Genomic DNA, 22,381 nt, shown 5'->3' on the forward strand with positions numbered 1-22,381 from the left:
GGCACATAAAAAGCTCTCCCTTCTTCCAAACAGTCATGCAAGATTTTCTACCAACCACTATTAGAACTCAAAACACCACGATTTCTTCTCATATCACTTATGTTACAGAATAATTGCAAGGCTGCTCTGCCAGGGTAGATGTGATCAGGGCTTCTCTTCTGTACAAGGGACAGAGAAAATGTTGGGTTTTCCCTCCTGGAACTGTTGTTGAAGCTGGCTACTATAATAAGCCATGTTAACAGGACACCCATTTGTATTCAGAAATAATTTATTCTAGTAATAATTATCTACACACACAATAAATAAATTATGATAAAGTAACTTCCTGATAAATGTTTTGTATACAACTATTTTACTATGGGTGCTTTGGGGGGCACTACTATCTCTACTGTACAAGTTGCAACTGAAATAAAGACTGGATATAATTTCAATGTTGTTGTTGTTTTAATGATGTCATTAGGAATAAAAACGCAGTCAGGAATAAAAGCCAAAAGAATCTCCAGAGAGGTCTGCCTATCAACAGTCAATGTGCTGGCTAACAGTATCCCCCCCCCCCCCGGCTATTTCACAGCATTCTGTGTTTAAGGAGTTTGCTCATTAATTGCAACTATTTAGGAGTTATGTCTAAGTTGTTAGAAGAAGCAAACAATTTTAAGCCGTAACTACCCCCTCTACAAAGGCATACAGGGGGACAGATCTGACACCAGTTAATAACTAGGACTCTACCTAGGTGGAAAACAGGTACTGGCTTTGGGCTCATCATGTACTCCATACTTCAGCTTGCAAGCAAGAGGCAAGCAATGAAATGGAAGATCCTGCAGGACTTACCACTATCTAGCCCAGTGTTTCCCAAACTTTTTTGGGCAACGGCACACCTGTTTACTGAAAAAAAATCTCGCGGCACACCACCATTAAAGCCCCGCCCCGTGACGTCAGCGCGCAGCGTCACGCCGGGAGGGACGCACGAAAGTGAAAGTTTTTTCCCTCCCCCTTGCCGGGGAACCTCCAAGCTTTGGGGGTGGGAAGAGGCAGCAGAGTGAGGGACTGGGGGACGGCGGCAACTGAGGCGGCGGCGGCGGCTGTTGTGGTGGCGGCGGCGATAGCGGGCGGAGGAGGGGCGGCGGCGGGGCTTGAGGAGCTGTCGCCGGGAGTTGCTGCTGCTGTCCGGACATGCCGGCCTCCTGCTCCTCCGCTGTCTCGCGCTCCTCCCTTTTGCACGCGCTGCCCCGCCGCTCGGCACCACCACCGCGGAGCCGCCCCCGGCTCGACGCGGATCCTCGCCGCCGCCGCCTCTCACCGCCCGACTCGCCCGCCTCCCTCCCACGGCACACCAGCCAATGTCTCACGGCACAGTAGTGTGCCGCGGAACACCGGTTGGGAAACACTGATCTAGCCTGCCCCATTTTGATGTTACATGCTTTTATTTTGTATCTGGTTAAGCTATGGCAAAATGACCCCTCTTTGCATCATTAGAACATGCAGAGATGTTTATAGAGCCAAGAGATTCTACAGCTGTTGTCTATGACTACTAAACAGCTTCAGTGTTTTGCATGGCAAGATTTGGTGTTACATTACAACATCCAGTTGCCTCAAAAGGCAAAACCAAGATTGCCTTGCATAACCTATATATATAAATGACATTTGAGCTCAGATAGAATCCTACCAGGTCCAATATAAGTTTTCAATATGTTGTAATGTTTTCAATATGTCTGTTTGCACTACTGCCTTCTGGCAGAAGATATAGAAACATCAAGTCAAAGACAAATAGACTGAAAAACAGTTTCTATCCAAGAGCTGTGGCCCTTTTGAATGCTGTAACTCGTTAGTGTGACCTGGGAGTTTGATGGGTGTGGTGTGGGTGTGGCTGGAATGTGGTTTGTTTTGTTGTTGTTGTTGTCTTGCTTTTGTTGTTTTAAGGGATGGCATCCAATTTCGTTGCACTTTGTGCAATGTTGCACTTGTGTAATGACAATAAAGAATCTATCTATCTATCTATCTAAATGAGTGTAAAAATATAATAAATATCAATGCCAGCTTTGTAGCAAATATCAAAAGCCAAAATGTAAAGACCATCCATAATGCAAAACTACTACTATTTTTCAACAAAATTGAGGATATTAACAAAGAAACATAGTTCTTCAGAGTAAAGGTAATGAATGAGAACACATTTACAGTTTTTAAACTGTACTTAAGCCCAAAGTATACAGAATGTGCTCAACAGCTAACATGCTTCTTTATTTACAGCTCTCCACCAGATGCTTCCTTAAGGAGAAAAACCTGCAATAGGAACAAAGAAAATGCCACAAAACTAGAACTCAACAGTAACAGGTAAGTCTATCTGGACTAAATGTCATCAACCTAATATGTGAAAAGTTTAGAAGAGTCACTGTTTATGAGAATGGTATATTTTTAATCAAAGTCATGTCATACACCAATTTATTACATAAATACATTTTCTTCATCAACACTTAACAACCTACTTGGGCCCAAATGATAGGGACTCCTAACGGCGCCCACAGATCTGAAGACATGCTGCACCGCTCAACAGAAAACTGACTTATTGGTAAAACAATAACAGACAATATTTGTATTGAATTTTCATTGGAATTTAACAGAATCATTTCCTGAAAGTTTCATTCTTTTCTTCACACTATTCAAAAGGTGTAACTTAAATATTCATAGAATTTTGCTCAGATATGAACCCAGACACTAAATAGGCTTAAGAATGACCATCACAGATTTTTGGGAAAATGTAGATAGGGTCAATCTTACTACTTGGTAAACTACTGTGTGGTATATTGCCTTGCTGGAAAAACTAATGAAGAAGCCGAGAGTCCTCAAGGACTAAAGAAAAAGGAAGTACATAGCCAAGGACCCCACCGGGCCTACAAATGAATACAGCTGATACAGTGTCTCAGGGCATTTGAATACTTCAATTAATTTCCACTGTGTCTATACTATAAATAGTTCCAGTTGCTGCCTTCTGTGCAGTCATATACATGTAGTTTATTTATTTTGGTTTTATTTTATGTTTGTTTTGCTTGACAGTGGTCTATAGTTGTATATGGACTATGTGTGCTGTCATCAGATCCTGTTTGATAACACTGTATTTTAAAAATTTATAAAAATTATTGGGGGGGGGTGAGAATCAATTACTTCTGCACTTCCAGGAGTAGCTGAGAATGGAGATAACTAACCTTCATTATTTTACCTTGCAAGGTACACTGATCATTTAAAAAGAACCATTCCCTTCATAATTTTGGGATCTTAGTCCCCCCAGAAATATGTATTTTCCCCTTGTGCTACAAGAAAGGGAATGAGTTAAGGGACTAAGCAGAAATCTTTCTGTTTTGAATTTGCTGCCACAGGCTTGAAATCCATTATTCTTTACAAAAGGATACAAATTCTAACAAACCCAACGATCATTAAAGAATGTTTAAAAAATCAATTTCTTCACTAACAGAGACATTTGAGTTAACTGGCTTTTGTTAAAACCGATATATAAAAACATTTCTAATCCACCATCAGTGGTGAAGAGCAATATAACGCAAACATTTCACAAGGCAGGTCAGATTATTATATTCTGGCCAGAGCAAAGGGATTTACAGCACTTTACAAACAATTGCTGAAAAAGTGTATACATGTCTTTCACCAAAAACATTTTATCAATCCGATGTTCTGAGGCAGTTTTGACTTGATTCCTATGACTTCATTAATATCTGAGGTAAGGGGAGGCAGATGTAAAACCATCCTTTGGTTAAAGAACTTGTGTTCCACGAGAAAAAGCTTTTTCTTTATTTTTTAACATGGACAACAAAATCTCTGAACTGTTTCTTCTGTTGAATGCAGAAAACAGCTTCAGTGTGAATTTGTGCCACCCTTAAACCAGGGTTGGGATGAAGAAGGGGACAGGAATTGAGCTCACACTCAGCAAGAACAATTCCCACAGCCTTTCACACTGTTGATGATCTCTTCTTGCAGCTTTTTCCTTTCCTCGTCTTTGGACAGGTGATTGGTTTTCTCCTCCCACCTCTCGGTAGTATTTCTGTTCAGCATCCTGCTGCTCTGCGTGTGCCACATTTCATAGTAGAGGCTGCTGGGACTGGTAAGGAGATCTATATGCCTGCCACGCTCTGCAACTTTACCCTGTTTTTTTAAAAAAACATGAAGGCAGTGATCAAAACAGACTCGAGCAGGAAGGAACAAACAGTGCACATATAGTCACCCTGATTTTGAATAAGGAAAGAGCACCCTTGGCTACTTGTGTATACTCAGTGTTGTCTCCTTTCTTCCATGCCCTTCTTACATCTTAGCTCATCTATAATGCCACCTCTTACTTGTCTATAAACCAAAAAGTTCTAAATACTGCAACTTTTCCTCATAGCAGTTTTTCCACCCCCCTGATCATTTTGTTTGCTCCTCTTTGAACCTTTATGAACTTGACAATATCCTTTTTGAAGTGAGGTAACCAGAACTGCACACAGTATTTTAGAAGCAGTTGCACCATAGATTTATATAAAGGAGTTGTGCTATAGACAGCTTATTCTTCATTTCCTAATGATCGCTAGCATGGAATTTGCCTTTCCCACAGCTGCCGCACCCTGGGTCAACATATTTATCAAGCTAACTGCTATGACCCCAAGGCCTCATTTCTAGCCAGTCACTGCCAGTTCAGGCCCCGTGTGAAATTTAGATGCTTGGGCCCTGACATGCATCACTTTACACTCGTTTACATTGAACTGCAAAAGTCCTTTGGGAGCTCTTCACAATCTCTTTAGGTTTTAACAATCCTAGACAATTTAGTATCAGCAAACATGGCCACTTCACTCTCACTCTTAACTCTAGATTGTTTATAAACCAGTTAAAAAGCACAGGTTGCAATATTAATCATTGGAGGATTCCACTTTCTACACCTCTCCATGTGAAGAACTGTCCATTTATACATACTCTTTGCTTCCTGCAACTTAACCAATTTCTGAACCACAAGAGGACCTCTCCTCTTATTCCTTGGCAGTTAAGCTTACTCAGGAGTCCTTGATGATGTACTTTGCTGAAAGCTTTTTGAAAGTCCAGGTACATTATTGTCAACCAGATCATCTTTATCTATATGCTTGTTGGCACTCTCAAAGTATCTGATAGGTTCATGAGACAGGACTTGCCCTTGCAGAAGCCATGCTGGCTCTGCTTCATTACAACTTGTTCTTCTATACGCTTGGTTATTTTATTTTTAACCACAATTTCCACCAGTTTTCCCAGGACAAACATTAAGCTAACCAGCCTGAAATTTGCAGGATCCATCTCCATAGATCCTTTTAAAAAAATTGGTGTTACAAAAACTGGGGTTAGAAATACATAGAAGAGAGACAATGGGAAAAGATGGCTGTCTCACAACCAGCACTCTGTTGTAAAAGATTGGTAGTGGCAGTGGTGCAAGGCACTTTAAAAGAAACTGGGCTGCTATTACTAATTGTCTCATCAAGGAAAATCACAGAAATGAAAGCTACTCCACTAAAACAGATCCCCCCCCAAAAGAGGGTACATGCACATGCACATGGGAGAGAACTGTGTATGAGCAGCTTAAGGTTTTCAAGTGGTTTCCCTTGCAGCCATTCCCACCAGTGAAGGAACAAACACTGTTCTACTTTATTTCCTGAACACACATGCCCCATATTTGGGTCCCAGGCAGAGACAGCAGACTAGCATAACTCTTTTGCAGTACATACAGCATTATTCAAACAGGCCCTATCCTGCCAGATAGTAATCCTAAAACGAGCAACAAAAGTGCATTTGGAAATTTGAAATGAAGAATTTAGTAGTTCTCTGCTCTAAATTCTTCTGCGTAACTCGTATATTTAATAAGAGGAACAACACGGAAGTTCTAAATAAGCAACAATGAAGAATTCATTGTTGAACCGGAAACTGTAAGAGCCACTTAAAAAACATTTTTATCTTGTTACTTTCCCCCAGAATTTGTTGATTTCCCCCCACTGCTTTTTTTTTAAAAGTCATTTGGTCTTTATTTTATTGAATTTTTAAAAAATAAGTGGGTGTGGGACCCAAAGTAGAATGATTATATACTGAGTGCTCCTTTTGGGGTCCCTCACCCAGAGGCTTTTCAGCGATACACCATTTCTCTCTCCTAAACCTGATTTTCTGTCTATCATGTCTCCCGACTCCAACAGTCAACATTTGTGACTGCTGAACATGTTTGATCCTCATCGGGCTGTTTTCCCTCACCCACCTCAGTTTTCTTTCTGAATCTATTTTTGTTACTTCTGCAAACCACAGTGTTCCCCTTGAGTCTGATGATACCTCCCCCCTTGTGCATGGAACTGGCATTTGGACAGTGGAGTTTGCTGTTAGCAAATTTGATGCAAGTTGCCTTGGGGAGTTTTGTGGAAATGTGGGTTACAATTTATTTAAAGCAAAAAATAAAATAAAATACTAGAGATGATCTAACTGCAACAGGGTATGGTGTATTAAATTTCTCATTTAGTAAAGAGTATCTTGCTGCAAAAGAAATGTCCATGGGGATATGATCTTATTGTCAAATTTCTATTGAATGGCAAAACAACTGCATGTTTTTGAAAAGTGGTCACATTCCTAGTATGCTTTTGTGTAGATGCACATTAGAAATGCAGCAGAGTAAGAACAGAACAAATGCACTAGGGTTTATGAAACACACAATGCTTCTTCCACCACCACCAAGTCACCCAGTGAAACTAAGTTTGCTCCTATGTCCTTGAGTGTATGTGAAAATGCACACACACTTTCAAATATTTATAACTGATGGAGAGCGTGTTTCTAGTAAAATGACCTTAAAGAAAGCTGGGCTATATTCTTTAGCGTGGCTGGAATTTAAGAAAGATTGCATAACTTCAGAGAGTCTCACCTGATCCAGGACAATAATTTCATCTGCATCAACCACTGTAGACAATCTGTGTGCTATAAAAACGGATGTTCTGTGTTTCACCACATCCCTCATGGCACTCAAGATGTTCTGTAAGATTAAAGATATGTGAAGCATTGAACATTTTATGCCTTTCAGGGCAGAGGGGCCATCTTAAGAAAGGTATCAAATGAAAATAATTTAATCACTTGTTAAGAAGGGTCACCAGCAATTTCAAAGTTACTACATAAGAAAGAGGTGGCTAGTTTGAGAAACAAAAGTGCAAGGATTCAGGGGCTAGCTACTTTGAAAACTTCCAATACTATTCCAATATTACAAAAGCTTTTCCAGTCTAGATACCCCAACAGGGACTTTGCTGGGCTTCTAAATCTAGTTTCTAAATAAGGGTAATGTGTGTGCACAGGGAGTGGTTTATTTTTGCTTCCTTTAGAAAAGCAGTTCCTTTAAAAATGAACCTGGGCAGCACAAGACATACATTTTGCTACTTTGCTGATTGCTTGGTGCACACATTTTTGGGGGAAAGATGTGATTTTTTAACTTGATGCTTTTAAAGTGCAGCTGTGTTGTGTAAATATTCAGCTTCGTTTGACAACCTCACAATAATTATATCAAAATGAAAAGGCAAGAAGTAGAACATTCACTAGAAATTCACATTCCAATCTGTGAATAGAATCTAATGAGGTTACTCTTGAAAGGTATATATTTTAACTTACTACACATTAGAAGGGACCATGTGCCTCAACTGACTGCCAGCAGGCTGGCAACCTTATGAGTGAAGGTCAACAGGTTATTTACTTCAAGTAATCTAAAGTGAACAGAGACACTTAGCAACCAACAACTTCTACAGATAGAATGATTGGTTTAGAAAATTATTGTTGGTGCTGAGATTTCTTTAACAGTTATGGAAGTCTGATGCAGTTGCTACAGTAATGTCATGACTTGTGTGTCACAACATCTTGATGTTTTACAGCTCTACTTGAGAATATAAAGTGATACCAGGCCAGCAGTCTATGTGCACCTAACCTGTATTTCAGTTAGGATGCTCCATGAAAAGGTTTTGCAACAATAATTTACAGGAACTATTTTTATGAATGTTAAGTAGCAACTATCTGTTTCCCCTTCATATCACACTGAGAAGGACAGTTGATCCCAAGTACCTCACAGGATACAAGAGATTATGCTGGAACCTGTTTAGAACAGGTCCCAACTATTTCTGCATCCATCTCAAGAAGGGTTGCGCCCAACTTCTGGCCTTTGTGAATTTGGTAGAGTGGCAAAGCAGGATTGTACAAGGATGAAGGAGGAAAAGTACTGTGTTCTGTAGCTTAATTTACCTCTTCTGTAATTGAATCTAAAGATGAAGTAGCTTCATCATAGAGGATAATGGGAGGATTCTTCAAGATTGCTCTGGCTATAGCGATTCTCTGCTTTTCTCCACCTGAAAAGATTAAACAAACCCACTGAGGGTTATTTTTACCCTTGAATAACCCAACACCAGCACATTTTCTTCACCCACCCAGAGAAATATCCTTTGCTCCTTCAAAGCTCTCAAAGACTCCAAGCAACTCAGATGAAGACTATAGTTTAAGTGTAATCAAACAACGAACAAAACAAATGGAGCATTGGAACAGCAAGTCTTATCAGAATGAATAAGAAATTCTTCTAGAAAAGTCAAAACGTACAATCAACTGTCATTCCATAGCTAAGCTACTATTTAGGGCTTCATTCAAACAGGGTTTTCTGAGTATCAGGTGGGCTCATCCAGCATGATGCAGAAATTGTGCCTTTTAGAGGAGCACATATTAGCAAAAAAGCACCTATCTTAGAGTCTATTTCTGCACAACACACGTTGCCAGTTATAGCTGAGAGCATAAACACTGGCCATAGAGGAACCAGGTGTATCCAGGGTGCAATTTTCTCCCAATTCACTAAGGTTACCATTAGGCCAACTTTTCCATGCCACTTTGGATACAAGTTGTGCAATTTTTTATTTTAATAAATACACCCATTTGGGGCTTTAGGGACACTGCAAGTAATTAATGGCTATATATGCATCTGCCTTCCTGTGCTGCATTTCAAAGATTTGACAAGGCTTCCATTTAATTCTTTCATATTCTTGGTGATATGACCTCCTAACTAACACTGACTTGTTTTAGCAAACCACTTTAGGAGGATAATAATCTCATTTCACTTTGAGCCTTAAGTGGCTATGCTGAAGCTGAGCAATAAACAGAAATTGAACTATTCACCCAAGATGAAAATTCTGCTTTTCTCCCCCTTCATAACAACCTAGTCTGAAGTGTGTTGCATTTTTTACTGCCTGTATTTGAAAGAGTATGCCATGACTGCATAATGCATAATGGCCTATTTCCCTTAGTCTCCTCCCATGTCCGTTTCACATTCTATGTCACTCTCATGACAAAAAATTAAAATGTGAGAAGGATTTCTTTAACATGTAACGGCCCAGACAGACACTATGGGGAGCTCAGCATGGGTTCATAGAACTCTTGTGTTCAAGGGTCAATTCAAATGTGACCAAATGCCTCCATGGAAAGTTAGTGTGCATAAGAAATTGTCACGCATACTTTTTGCTGCATATACATGCACTGCTAACAGATTGGATTCCCAGCACATACATCTGAGAATATTGTGCAAATGTTTCTCATTTGACAATCTCATGACACTCTGGTAGTCTGATTCAAACACGGTGTTTGCCTAAAAAGTGTGCAGGAGGTGCGTGGATTTCATTTCTGCCCTGTACCCCAGATTGCTCTAATTATGGTGTAGTATTATGTTATCAAGGCTAATTGTGGCTAATGGTAACTCGATTTCTGTGTAACTAGGATTCTGCGTAACTCATTTCAAATGGTTACAAATTGGGTTTTTTTAATAAAACAAGGGTGTTTTTCTGCGCAGCAATGGTATAACATGAAATGCAGCCCTTAAACATCTGTTTTCCTAGAAATGCAGTTGCTGCTTATTGCTCTCCCCATATCATATTGCAAACTGTTTATTTATAACTGCAGTTTCTATGCTTCAGATCACAATTAAATTCATCCTTACTCCACCTTCAAATCCTCATGACTGAAATCCTACAATGTTCTGAGTGTGCAGCTCCTATAAAATTAGTGCCAAGCATACAAAACTACACAAAAGACTGCAGTCATTATTGGCTGTGTTCTGTCCAAAATAATTTCACAGGTTTATATTTTCAAATAAATCAGGTTTTAATCACACTGTTTAAAGGTTTAAACCTAACAATAATGAAATGAAGGGAAAGATTCATCATTATTAAATAAGTAGTAAATGAAGAAAGTTTTACTTTCATTATATTTAAATACCACAGACTTTGATTTTGAAATACAGCGACAACTTTCTGAAACCACATATTACATCCCCATTGCATGTGACTCTACTAACAGGATCACCAGACCTATTAAACAGGTTGTTCAGGATGGTTTGGCTTTAAATTACACTACATCTACAGAAGGTGGTTATTTGATTAACTAATCTCCTAGAATACTTTGTTTCTACATTTTACCTAAGATTCAAAAGGCGGGATTTCCCCCATCTGGAAGACCTATTGTCTCTGGTAGTAATTCCATTCTGGAACCTTTGGCTAAATTTGTAAATTATTTTCTGTCACCACTCATACCTAAGATTCCGTCATACATTATAGACTCCATGGATTCTTTCAACAATTTGAATCAGTGGTAATTCCTTCTGATTCTCTCCTCATGACTCTGGATTTTAAATCTTTATATACCTCATGAGGAAGCCTGCACCTGTGTATGACTCTCTAGAACAACATACCTTTTCAAATCCTCCAAAACATTTTCTTATGGACTTATTAGACATAGCTTTAGAGAACAATTTCTTTAGATATAGAGATACCTTCTGTCTTCAAGTGAAGGGTATTGCCATGGGTAGTCCCATGGCTCCTTCCATAGCCAATTTATTTATGGCTGAATTTGAGCATTGCTTACGGGACGCAGGTGGCGCTGTGGGTAAAAGCCTCAGCGCCTAGGGCTTGCCGATCGAAAGGTCGGCGGTTCAAATCCCTGCGGCGGGTGCGCTCCCGTCGTTCGGTCCCAGCGCCTGCCAACCTAGCAGTTCGAAAGCACCTCCGGGTGCAAGTAGATAAATAGGGACCGCTTACCAGCGGGAAGGTAAACGGCGTTTCCGTGTGCGGCTCTGGCTCGCCACAGCAGCGATGTCACGCTGGCCACGTGACCCGGAAGTGTCTTCGGACAGCGCTGGCCCACGGCCTCTTGAGTGAGATGGGCGCACAACCCTAGAGTCTGGCAAGACTGGCCCGTACGGGCAGGGGTACCTTTACCTTTACCTTGTGTACAGTCCTAATAACCCCTTTGCTTCAGATCTGGCTTTCTATCAAAGTTTCATTGATATCTTTTTGATTTTTAAAAATGCCAATAGATTTCCTGACTTTTTATCTTGGATGAATCAACTACTCCCCTCATTAGTGTTTTGACCATAACACTTCGTTACATTTTAAATTGTATCATCCATACAATCTGAAACGTAACCTACCTTTGGGCCAATTTTTGCAGAGAAAAAGGAACTCCCCTACCTTGGACGTGTACAACGAGCGGCAGGTGAGCTAGAGATTGCCCTGGCAAATAGAGGATATCCCCAGCATATTATTCATAAAGCCCAAGTGAAAGTAGATGCATGTGCCAGACGGGACATCCTTGTACTCAAAAGCAAAATACCACAAAAACGTATCACCTGCCGACAAAGGTCCGTATAGTTAAAGCTATGGTTTTCCCAGTAGTGATGTATGGAAGTGAGAGCTGGACCATAAAGAAGGCTGATCACTGAAGAATTGATGCTTTAGAATTATGGTGCTGGAGGAGACTCTTGAGAGTCCCTTGGACTGCAAGAAGATCAAACCTATCCATTCTTAAAGAAATCAGCCCTGAGTGCTCACTGGAAGGACAGATCCTGAAGCTGAGGCTCCAAAACGTTGGCCACCTCATGAGAAGAAAAGACTCCCTGGAAAAGACCCTGGTGTTGGGAAAGATGGAGGGCACAAGGAGAAGGGGACGACAGAGGATGAGATGGTTGGACAGTGTTTTTGAAGCTACTAACATGAGTTTGACCAAACTGCAGGAGGCAGTGGAAGCCTGGTGTGCTGTGGTCCATGGGGTCACGAAGAGTCGGACACGACTAAACAACAAATTCTACTTGTTAATTCAGTGCAATTCTGTTACAATTGATTTTGACAGCTCGATGACTAAGCTCTTTAGCAACGAAATGTTGGATTACTGGAACAACGTCCGAGGACTGAACCACTGGTATATCACAAGTGGACTTTTTATCACTGTGTTTGCAATTTTTCAAGATAAAATCTATTTTGTAAAGAGAAGAAATTAGCACTGAACCACTGATATATTACAAATGAACTCCTTATTTACTGAGTTTGCTATTGTGTAAGATAAAACCTATTTGGGAAAGAAACTACTTCAACATTTAGGAAGTCACAAATATAAGTTAACTGATTCCCAGAGGAGACTGGCATCATACATTTAGAAAGTCACTGAAATGTTCTTAATGTATCTTTTTTGCCATATTGATGGCCTCTCTTGTTGTCATAAGTGACCTATTAGAACCCAACCTGTGAAATTAAGACATTAGAGAAGCTAACTGGCAGACACTTGGGTGCCAATGCTGACAAGGCCCAGCCTTCCTCAGCTTGTACCTGTAAGCAAATGGCCAGTAAGCAGGAGGGAGAACTTAACTACTGGGGGGGGGGCGCACAGTGGTTTTCCTCTATCATTAAAATTATGAGCTGCATAATGAGCTGCTCAGATTGAAGGAGTGAGGTAGACCTCGAAACTGCAGAGCATGTGGTGGCACAACTTTGGTTCTTTGGGGTCACTTAAGTCTCAGGACCAGAAATGTTAGAATCCTTTTCTGATCAGAAATAAATGCCTGATCTGCTGAATTCCAGTTGAGGCCTCACACTACTCAACACTAAAGGAGATATCCCCGGGTCCAGAGATTTTTTCTTGTTCTTTCTCTGCTATTTCCACCTTTGTTTACTCAAGTCATCCAGTGTTTTCGTTCTGCAGGTGTGGAAGCAGTTTGGATCATTCTTCCAGTTACGTGATTATATAAAAAGTGCTGGGTACATGTAGGAGGAAGTAACTACAGTGGTACCTCGGGTTACAAACAGTTCGAGTTACAAACACTTCGGGTTACAAATTCTGCTAACCCGGAAGTAGTACCTCGGGCTAAGAACTTTGCTTTAGGATAAGAACAGAAATTGTGCGGTGGTGGCGGCAGCGGCAGCGGGAAGCCCCATTAGCTAAAGTGGTACCTCAGGTTAAGAATGGTTTCAGGTTAAGAACGGACCTTCGGAATAATAATAATAATAATAATAATAATAATAATAATAATAATTTATTATTTGTACCTCAGCTATCTGGTTGGGTTTTCCCAGCCACTCTGGGCGGCTTCCAACAAAGATTAAAAATACATTAAAATGTCACACACAAAAAACTTCCCTGAACAGGGCTGCCTTCAGCTGTCTTCTAAATGTCAGGTAGTTGTTTATTTCTTTGACATCTGAAGGGAGGGTGTTCCACAGGGAGGGCGCCACTACCAAGAAGGCCCTCTGCCTGGTTTCCTGTAGCTTTGCTTCTTACAGTGAGGGAACTGCCAGAAGGCCCTCGGTGCTGGACCTCAGTGTCCGGGCAGAACAATGGGGGTAGAGATGCTCCTTCAGGTATACTGGGCCGAGGCCATTTAGGGCTTTAAAGGTCAACACCAACACTTTGAATTGTTCTCGGAAACATACTGGGAGCCAATGTAGGTCTTTCAGGACCGGTGTTATGTGGTGTCAGCAACAGCCCCCAGTTATGAATTAAGGATGAATTAAGTTTGTAACCAGAGGTACCACTGTACTACAAACAGATTCATGACTTAAGCAAGCAAATAGTTGGAGATATTTTAAAAACAAGTGGATTTAAAAAGAGCCAGTTTCCTTTTAGCTTATTCAATTCTTGAGTTTTAATGAAGTCCCTGTTCTTTTTATGTTGAAAGGATGTGCACCAGGACCACTGTAGGAATGCTGCATATTAATTATATGAAGTATGCAGCATTAACTTTCTCCAGTTAGAGAAGCAAATCTCCTGCGGCCACTACTATGCTGTGGAAGATGGAATCTGTTTCTTAGAAGCCTCAGGCATCCTACAGTTTCCATTACATAGGGCTCAGCATCTGAATAGGGCTATTATTACTATTATTACTACTACTGCAATTAAAACACAACACTGATATTAAAACACTGTATTGTGCAGTATTAAAAACTATTTTTTAAAAAAACAATTTACATTGTTGACATGGGATAGATGTTATTTCACACTGTACAAAGATCAATGTCCTTTATTTCAGGTTCATCTATCTCAAATACTTTACAGCCATGTAGTCGTAAATCCCCCCCCCAAAAAAATGTAATAAAAAACAAGCACTCTAGCCTCCTTCTGCCTACCAATCTATGGAAGAAAAAAACTCGACCAAGCAGAGTGAAGCAAATAAAAGGAATTTTACCAGTATTGCATAATATCTACTTACAACAGAATGCTCCCCTCCTTAACAATGTATTTAGGATTTAACGCCAAAGAATCCTAGAGATATTATCCCACAAGACAAATAGTCACTATTTTCTTTAACATGAAACCAACATGTCTGATATCCAAGAAATTCACAAAAAAGCTAAAAGGGCAGTGCTAAGGGGCAGTGCTAAGGGGTAATGGGCTCCGAACCCAGAACCATTTATCGTCATCCCCTTAAGCCCAATTCTGACATTAAATCCTCACATTTACACACAGCCAAACAGCACATTACTAGGACCATAAAATAATTCCAGTCTTTAAATTACTTCATTTTCAACACGACCTCCTAACAGAGGCTAGTATTTATTATAGAGAATTTGCACATTTACAGCGAATCATTTTTACTCAGATCAGATGCATTATGAAGTATCTTTATACTAAAAAGCATACATCTTTCATTCCACAGAGCAGCCATGAATCATCTAAATTCTAGTTAAATATTTTGTTGAACACAGCTGCATTATTGGCCACATTACATTTTGGGAGTGGGGAGGAATGAAGAATAATAGTAGCTCTCTGCTCTCTATACCACAGGCTTCTAATTGACTTCATGGTCAGTGCTGGAATTTCAAGGCAGCTGACTACCATTTAATAATAAACTCGGCATTTACCTTACTGCAAAGCAAGTCACCTTACCAAAAGCTGGGGTGAGCTACATACTGTGCAATAAGCCTGAGGCTAGCAGAAAGTCTGGAAACATGGAGAAAAGTTGCACATTTGTCAACCTACCTGACAGCTTCAGACCTCGCTCTCCCACTTGTGTGTTGTACCCATTGGGCATTCTGAGAATAGCATTATGGATTCCTGCCAGCTTTGCAACAGCATAGACTTCTTCTGCAGAGGCATTCATGTTGCCATACAAGAGGTTGTAGAATATGGTGTTATGGAAGAGAACAGAATCCTAGGACACATGCAAGCAGAACAATACCTCTCAAAACATGAAATGCCAATTGACAAGTCAGAGGGTTTTCTGAAATGCCAATAGTGAGTTGTCTGGAACCTTTCACTAAGCCCCTTCAGGCAACAGCATTTCCAGTGACATTTTAATGAGGGGTTAAAGATGCTGCAAGGATAATTCTCCTCCAAGAAAGCAAAAGGGGTGTGTGAGAGACAAGAGCGAATAGATAATTTCTGTTGTTTTGGCAGAAATCAGAATGATTATGTAATTTAAGATGCAGCACCAAAAGCTCATGGGGTTAGCTGAAATAGCTTCATTCACATTCTGATACTACTAAATTATCAGAGCTTCCCAAACCATGAAAATTTGGCTTTTTTTTCACTTTATTTAAAATATTTGAATTCTACCTTTATGCTGCTTAAATGAAAGCAGGTAAGATAACCAACAGCGTATGATACAAAATCACATAGAAATGAGATCACATTAACAAATGGATGGTAAGATGCATAAGGGCAAAAATACAAACTAAAAACAGCAATGTCAAATAAACTTGATCTACGGTAAGTTGATACTTGAAAAACATAAGCAAGAAACTAGCAAACATGTCTCAAAAGAAGACGTGAGTCTGCCAGTGACGAGACCAAGATTCTGTTAACTACATAACCACAGAGAACAGAGGGATTTCCAAGGAGGCCTTTATTGATAGGCTCCGCAACTCCCTTTTTTGGAGAAGTCCATTTAGGCATCCTCTATGATGGTGGTTAAAGCCCTTTTATCTCCTGCTGCTTCTTTTTGATCTGTTTTATGACCCTGCTTTCTTGCTTGCTCTTCTATATACTATTATGTAATTTATAGAATTATTTTATTTTGTACTTTATCTTATTTGCCTTGGGCAGCATCGTGTGGAGTGGTGGAATAAAAAGCAATAAAATTCTGTGGAACTCACTCAAAAACTTCATTTAAGTTTCTTGAAATGGACAAAACATACTAGAAAAGTGAAGACAAGATCTGGACACAATTTCTATTTTCTGTCTACCAAATATTCTTATTTTCCATGTCACTGGTATTTTTAGTGTTTTTATAATAACTATACGTAATATGTTTTTTAAAAGTAGTAACCAGCAATACCTGGAAGATCTTATGTCTCCACATGGGCCTGCATGTATTTCTCTATTCATCAGAGGCCCTTTGGCTTCCTCCATCATCTGAGGTGGCTACTAGGTGGTGCCCTGGCTTTGGAATTCTCTCCCCACAGAGGCTTGCTGGAAGACCTTTTTATTTTGCTTTAACTCTTGCAGATTTGCTATTTGGATGCCGCTTTTACAGAGTAGCTGTTACAGCTTATTTTCAGTCTACTGGCTATTTCATTATGTTGCAATATTTTATGGTATGACAGCCTGAAAATGTGTTTGAAGAGCAGTTTGTAAATCTAAATAAAGACTGAGAAAACTGTAATTCTTGCCCATGTTCAGTGAAACTCTTTATGGTTGTTCTTCCTTTGTGCCCTGGACTGTCATCCTGAGCTGCTTCATTGCTCCTGTTTTCAAATCAGCACTGCATTAGCTGTGGCTACAGCATCAGATGTTTGCAGGGAATTATGGGTTCCAAAGGAGAAGTAGTACAATACCTGAGGTACAACTCCTATGGATTTTCTCAGGCTGTCCAAACTGATGTTTCGTATGTTCTGGCCAGAAATGTAAATCTCCCCCTTCTGAGGTTCAAAGAAGCGAAACAATAATCTTACTATTGTGCTTTTCCTTTAAACAAAAACAAAAACAAAAAAAGAGTTAGAACTTGGGTTACTTGCTTGGTGTATCTTTATCATGATTTTAAAATAATAATAAATAAATCAATGATGCAGAATTTTGCGCATCTGTTTACCCACCCTGACCCACTGCCTCCTACAATGGCCACTTTTCTTCCTGCAGGGACTTCAAAAGACACGCCACTGAGGACTTTCTGCCCTTCAAGGTATTCAAAGTGCACATTATCAAAGGCGATGGTAGCAGTCTGTGGAGTGATCTGCAGGGGTGGAGCCAGCTCTTTATCCTATTGAAAGAAAAGCGCTGCTTTACACACTGCCCAGAAGGTATTTCAAAAAGTTTAGCAAGCTAAACAATGGATCTAATTCAGTGCAAGCTACAGCCACTGTTTTCTCCAAAGGGGGGGGGGAGAACCTAGCCATTTCAGTCACACAGGTAATAGTCTCTTCTACCCGCCTCCCGCCCCCTATTTTTTCTATAAAGCTCAATAATTTCTGATGTAATAGTCTGGCTTCTAGGCAGCGTTCTGCATAATAAATTCTGCATCATTAATTAAAGTGATAAAATAATACTTCAATGCCTGGCATGCACACAAAGTATGACAATGACAAACACACTGCTTTGGCTTTTTAAAAAAAAGGGGGGGAGAGAAAAGCTCTTTCAGAGACACAGGTTCAAATAAAGCGTCTCCACTAACCATTCTTCCAAAAGAACAAACACAAGTTCCTCACATGTAGCATTCCCTTTTCAGAAGAAAAATAGCTATCAGATGAAGCAAAAATAACTCCACAAGGTGACTGCATTCATTCTAACATATTTGGCAAAGTTTTTAAGCAGCATTTTATGGGTAGAATCACAGAATTGTAGAGTTTGAAGGGACCCCCGAGGGTCAGTTAGTCCAACCCCTGCAATGCAGAAATCTCAACATGTAGTCCCCCATCCCATGTGAAATCATACCAGACCTTGCTTAGCTTTGCATAAAGGGCTAACAGTTTTATTGCTGCACAATACTCACTTTAATTTTTGAGTCTATATTAAGCAGTGTGAACAAGACATTCATGTCTATTAGCGCTTGCCTCGTCTCTCTGTACACCGTTCCCAGAAAGTTAAGGGGCAAAGAAAGTTGGAACAACAGTCCATTCACCATTACCAGATCGCCAACTGTTAGGTTACCTTAATTAAAAAGAAAAAAGAAAAAATTGGGCTTAGAGTATGTTTACTTGCCAAACATCTACCACACTTTTTAGACATTTAGTTCTGCTCTTCAACACAAGCTGCAGCAACTTCAAAACAAGCTATAATTTATCCAGTTAATTAATCCTCTACTTTTAAGGTGTGAGTGCAAGTTACTTTCTAGATGGTTTTTAAGTTCTCTGCCTTGCTTGGAGGGTAAGGCCTGCACATCACTTTAGTTCTGGAAGCCCAGGGATGCTTGTATGAGATCCTGTAGGAACTCAGATTGCCAGGCAAGATATTGTAAGAGCCTCCAAGAGCAGGTGTAACCCCAAGTGAACCTGGCACAAAAAGAGCTTTTAAGTTTTCCACCCTCCTGGAATTTAACGTGCACAATTTCAAGTAGTCTGCCTTCAACAGCATATGACTGAAACTGCACAAGTTAAATGTAATCCTAAAATATTGTCTTTGCTTAGGACATGTCAGCTGATTTCCACCCATGACCAAGAAGTGGATACTTCTTAAAAAGTACTTTGTGGTACTGAATACTAGGTGCTATCTGGGTGATTCAGCCAGAAGATTTGCACAACCAATGAACTGATTCTTTTCCAGAATTTTAAGAATCCCTGCAGTCTGATTGTGATAAAGCTGCTTTAAAACCACAATATAGCCCTTTAAAGTAAACCTATTCAAAGAACTGTCTCAAAAGACAGACAGATGTTGTTTGCAAGGAAAGCAAAATTTAAAAGATCATTCATTATTTTAGTTCACTTGCTTGCAATTAAGGAATTTAGGACTTCATACATTTTTTAAAAATCCAAGCATGCATGCAACATAAAAAGGACACGAGTTTTAGACACAAACAGGGTACCTGCAACAATTCCTTTGCTAGCCAGTACCATGATGGCTGTTAGCCCAATGCTGAATATAGCATTTTGTCCAAAGTTCAGCAGAGCCAAGGTAGTGGTAGTCTTCAGTGAGGCATTTTCATAGGTCTTCAAAAACCCATCATATCGCTGAGCTTCATACTTTTCATTATTGAAATACTAGTAAGTAAGAGGGAAAACAATGTAAGGAGTCTCAGCATTCTTAGGATTGTACTTCATAAATTATTCTTTAATATAACCTTCCCCAATCTGGTGTTCTTGAGATTGCTTTTGTCCATACAGCTGGGAGTTGTAATCCAAATGGTTGGCAGGGGGTACTGGGTTGGGGGAGGGCATTTTAGTACATAACCAGCTAAACACTTTATAAAGCAGTTTACTGTTGCTTCAGCAACCTAGCCTCAGCACCCGACCTTCCAGCTCTGGATGAATGAAATGTCGTGCCTGCCTGTCTCTCCTGTTCTTGATGGCCGACAGCTACTCATTCACAGCTGCTACTGCCCTGCACCCATGATATTTTAAATTTATTCTAATACTATTCACAATATTATCTCCTTTCCTCCACAAGGGATCCTCCCGCACCCTACCATAATATTATTGCCACAGCAATCCCACGAGGCAAGATTAGGCTGTGGGACAGCAACTGCCCAGTGTTACTCAGTGAGCTTCATGGCTAAGTGAAGATTTGAACCTGGTCTTACATTTGACTCTCTCACAATTATACCACATATACCATGGATGACTAGCTCAAAGCATGTTCTGGAAGTGACTTGAAAAGCAAATCAAGAGGGACGAAGCCAAATACACAGGAGGATCTTTTTTATGTAAGTGAAAAATGGTCAGCAAACCCAGATAACCAAGAGGTTTATAAAACTATATTTCTCCCCTAAAATGTCATTTTGTTTGAAGATAATAGCATAAATGGAGAGAATACTCAAAGACAAAATATATGAAAATTCTGGAGAACTACATAAGCTGGGGTTAATTCTGCAAGTCATTATTAATAGAAGGAAGCAGATACAAGTTCCTTTTGAGTAAAATCAAGATACATAAATGGATAATAAAGTCTATCCTACTTAATAACAATATGAAAAGTTAAAAACGTTAATGGCTCACCTTCACAGTTTCATAATTCAGCAGCGAGTCAATTGCAGCGTTACCTGCATCATTATCTGCTTTATTCATTTCTATCCTAAATTTAGTTCTGCAAGACAAAAGGTTTGCATATAGATTTGTTCTCACCACAGCTCTATAAACCAGCTAATCCTAACCAGTTAGGGAAAATGCCTTACCTCCATTGTGTAACTCCTATCGTGAATACTGTGTATGCTCCTAATGTCCCCAAGGTTACTAGTGCAAACTGTGCGCCACATTTATAATACTGAACAAGGAAAGAGAAAGAAGGGAGAATGTCAGTAATGGTTTTCTATCATTTTGGTTACAATGCCGACAGAGACAAATCTGTTTTGACAAGATGTACCATGAAATAAAAGGGAAATGATTCTGTAAAGATAAACCAGAAGCACAGTGGGATGACTGAAAGAAAAATAATGATATGGCTAATCCATCTCCTTAATACAAAAGCCTTCCCCATTGTGGTGCCCTCTAGCTGTTTGGGACTACAGCTCCATGTATAGTTCCAGTGAACATAGCTATATGATGCTTGGGTTGATGGGTGAAGTAAGCCAAAAGATATGGAGGGCACCAGGCATTAGGCTGGGGCAGACAATGTGCTGAACTGCATTTGAGGCAGTTGAAAGGTCCAAATGTGCATAGTACAAACTTACAGTCATTTCTGCAGCCATGCATGTACTCCAATATACACAGATGCATTTTGCACATGAGCTGCTCTATTCAGATTTTTTGCTTCAATGATATGGATGTGTGAAGGGACACACCTAAGCTGTCAACTGAACTCAATGCAAAAGCTGTTTCAGATGCATGTGCTTTGTAGTAACATGTCGGAACAGACTCCTATGAGAGGGTGGACTTTCCTTCCTTGAAGGTTTTTAAGCAGAGGCTGGATGGCCACCTGTCATGTGTGATCTAGTTGAGATTCCTGCATTGCAGGCGGGTGGACTAGATGACCCTTAGGGTCCCTTCTAACTCTACAATTCTGTAAATGAAATATGACATCTGATTTCTAGGGAATGCACTGTGTACTTACTCAACTACTGTCTTTATGTTCCAGGTCTGATATTTAGCAGAAAAACCTCTAGAGCTATTCAGGTAAAAGTGTGGCCATCTGAAGGAGAGTTGTTTTGCATGAGAAACTTTGGCCTGGTCCTCTACACCAAGACTGCACAAAGTTGGTGGGCCAACTTTGTCCTGACAGAGGTTCCAATTTGGCCAACAGGACTGTCTTCCCCAAATTATGCCTAACTATCTCAATACCCAACGCTTGCCAATTTAGTGCTTATCACATTCAAATGATCAACAAAGTTGCTGCTATAAGAGAGCATCACTGTATGTACATCAATAAAAGTGACAATTACTGTTGCTTCTGGTAAGCAATACATACCAAAATTCCACTAACGAGTGCCACTTCGAACAAGGTGGGGCCCAAATTGAACACTATGGCACTGAGCACAAAACTGATGCCTCTTGTTCCTCTGTCAATGGCTTTTGATAATGCTCCAGTCTGCCGGCTCAGGTGGAAACTCAAGTCCAGGTTGTGCAGGTGGAGGAAGACATTCTTTGCTATCCTTCGGATTGAGTTTTGGGCTACTTTTCCAAATACAGCATTTCTAGCCTCATTAAATAAAGCAGACCCAGCTCGTGAGATGCCATCTGGTTTAAAAAAACAAAAACTATTAAGATGCATATATTGCTGCTCCTCAATAAGTCCTTAATAGATGGAACATTTCACATATTTGCCAGTGTTACTTACTAGATCGAAAGTTCAATCGTTTTAAAATCCACACTTCATTTGCTGACTTTAACAAGCCCAAAGAATGAATTGCTATTATGGTAGATTACTGCTATAACCATTGTTTTAGTATTGAACTGGTATTTATTAAATAAATAAATAAATAAATAACAAGTTACAGGAACTGGTAGTGAACAAAGTGGGGGGGGGGACTTCCAGATGCTTAGCGGAGTTAGTATGAAAA

The 22,381-nt window shown here is 40.0% G+C and overlaps 1 protein-coding gene and 2 long non-coding RNA genes across 3 annotated transcripts in view; 1 reads left to right on the top strand and 2 right to left on the bottom strand.

Annotated features, from left to right (window-relative positions):
* Positions 1-425: 425 nt before the first annotated feature.
* Positions 426-1,683, bottom strand: LOC309523988. Its single transcript, XR_014215715.1, has 2 exons — positions 1,386-1,683; positions 426-830 (listed from the first exon to the last, which is right to left on the bottom strand). It is a non-coding gene; the product is annotated as an uncharacterized lncRNA (long non-coding RNA).
* LOC309524000 lies at positions 1,573-3,885 on the top strand. The gene is made up of 2 exons (XR_014215734.1): positions 1,573-1,696; positions 2,006-3,885. It is a non-coding gene; the product is annotated as an uncharacterized lncRNA (long non-coding RNA).
* The window catches only part of ABCB7 (ATP binding cassette subfamily B member 7), a 53,018-nt gene continuing 33,026 nt past the window's right edge, over positions 2,390-22,381 (bottom strand). Inside the window, exons 6-16 of the mRNA XM_082208251.1 lie at positions 21,790-22,058; positions 20,561-20,649; positions 20,385-20,472; positions 19,256-19,430; positions 18,227-18,384; positions 17,334-17,497; positions 17,076-17,205; positions 15,280-15,451; positions 8,245-8,348; positions 6,893-7,000; positions 2,390-4,146 (exon numbers count right to left, since the gene is read on the bottom strand). Coding sequence (XP_082064377.1) covers positions 3,928-4,146; positions 6,893-7,000; positions 8,245-8,348; positions 15,280-15,451; positions 17,076-17,205; positions 17,334-17,497; positions 18,227-18,384; positions 19,256-19,430; positions 20,385-20,472; positions 20,561-20,649; positions 21,790-22,058 — 1,676 coding nt within the window. The 3' untranslated portion in view covers positions 2,390-3,927. The remainder of the gene's footprint in view (positions 4,147-6,892; positions 7,001-8,244; positions 8,349-15,279; positions 15,452-17,075; positions 17,206-17,333; positions 17,498-18,226; positions 18,385-19,255; positions 19,431-20,384; positions 20,473-20,560; positions 20,650-21,789; positions 22,059-22,381) is intronic.

This window comes from Podarcis vaucheri (assembly GCF_965113315.1).
Source record: "Podarcis vaucheri genome assembly, chromosome: Z".
Lineage (NCBI taxonomy): Eukaryota > Metazoa > Chordata > Lepidosauria > Squamata > Lacertidae > Podarcis > Podarcis vaucheri.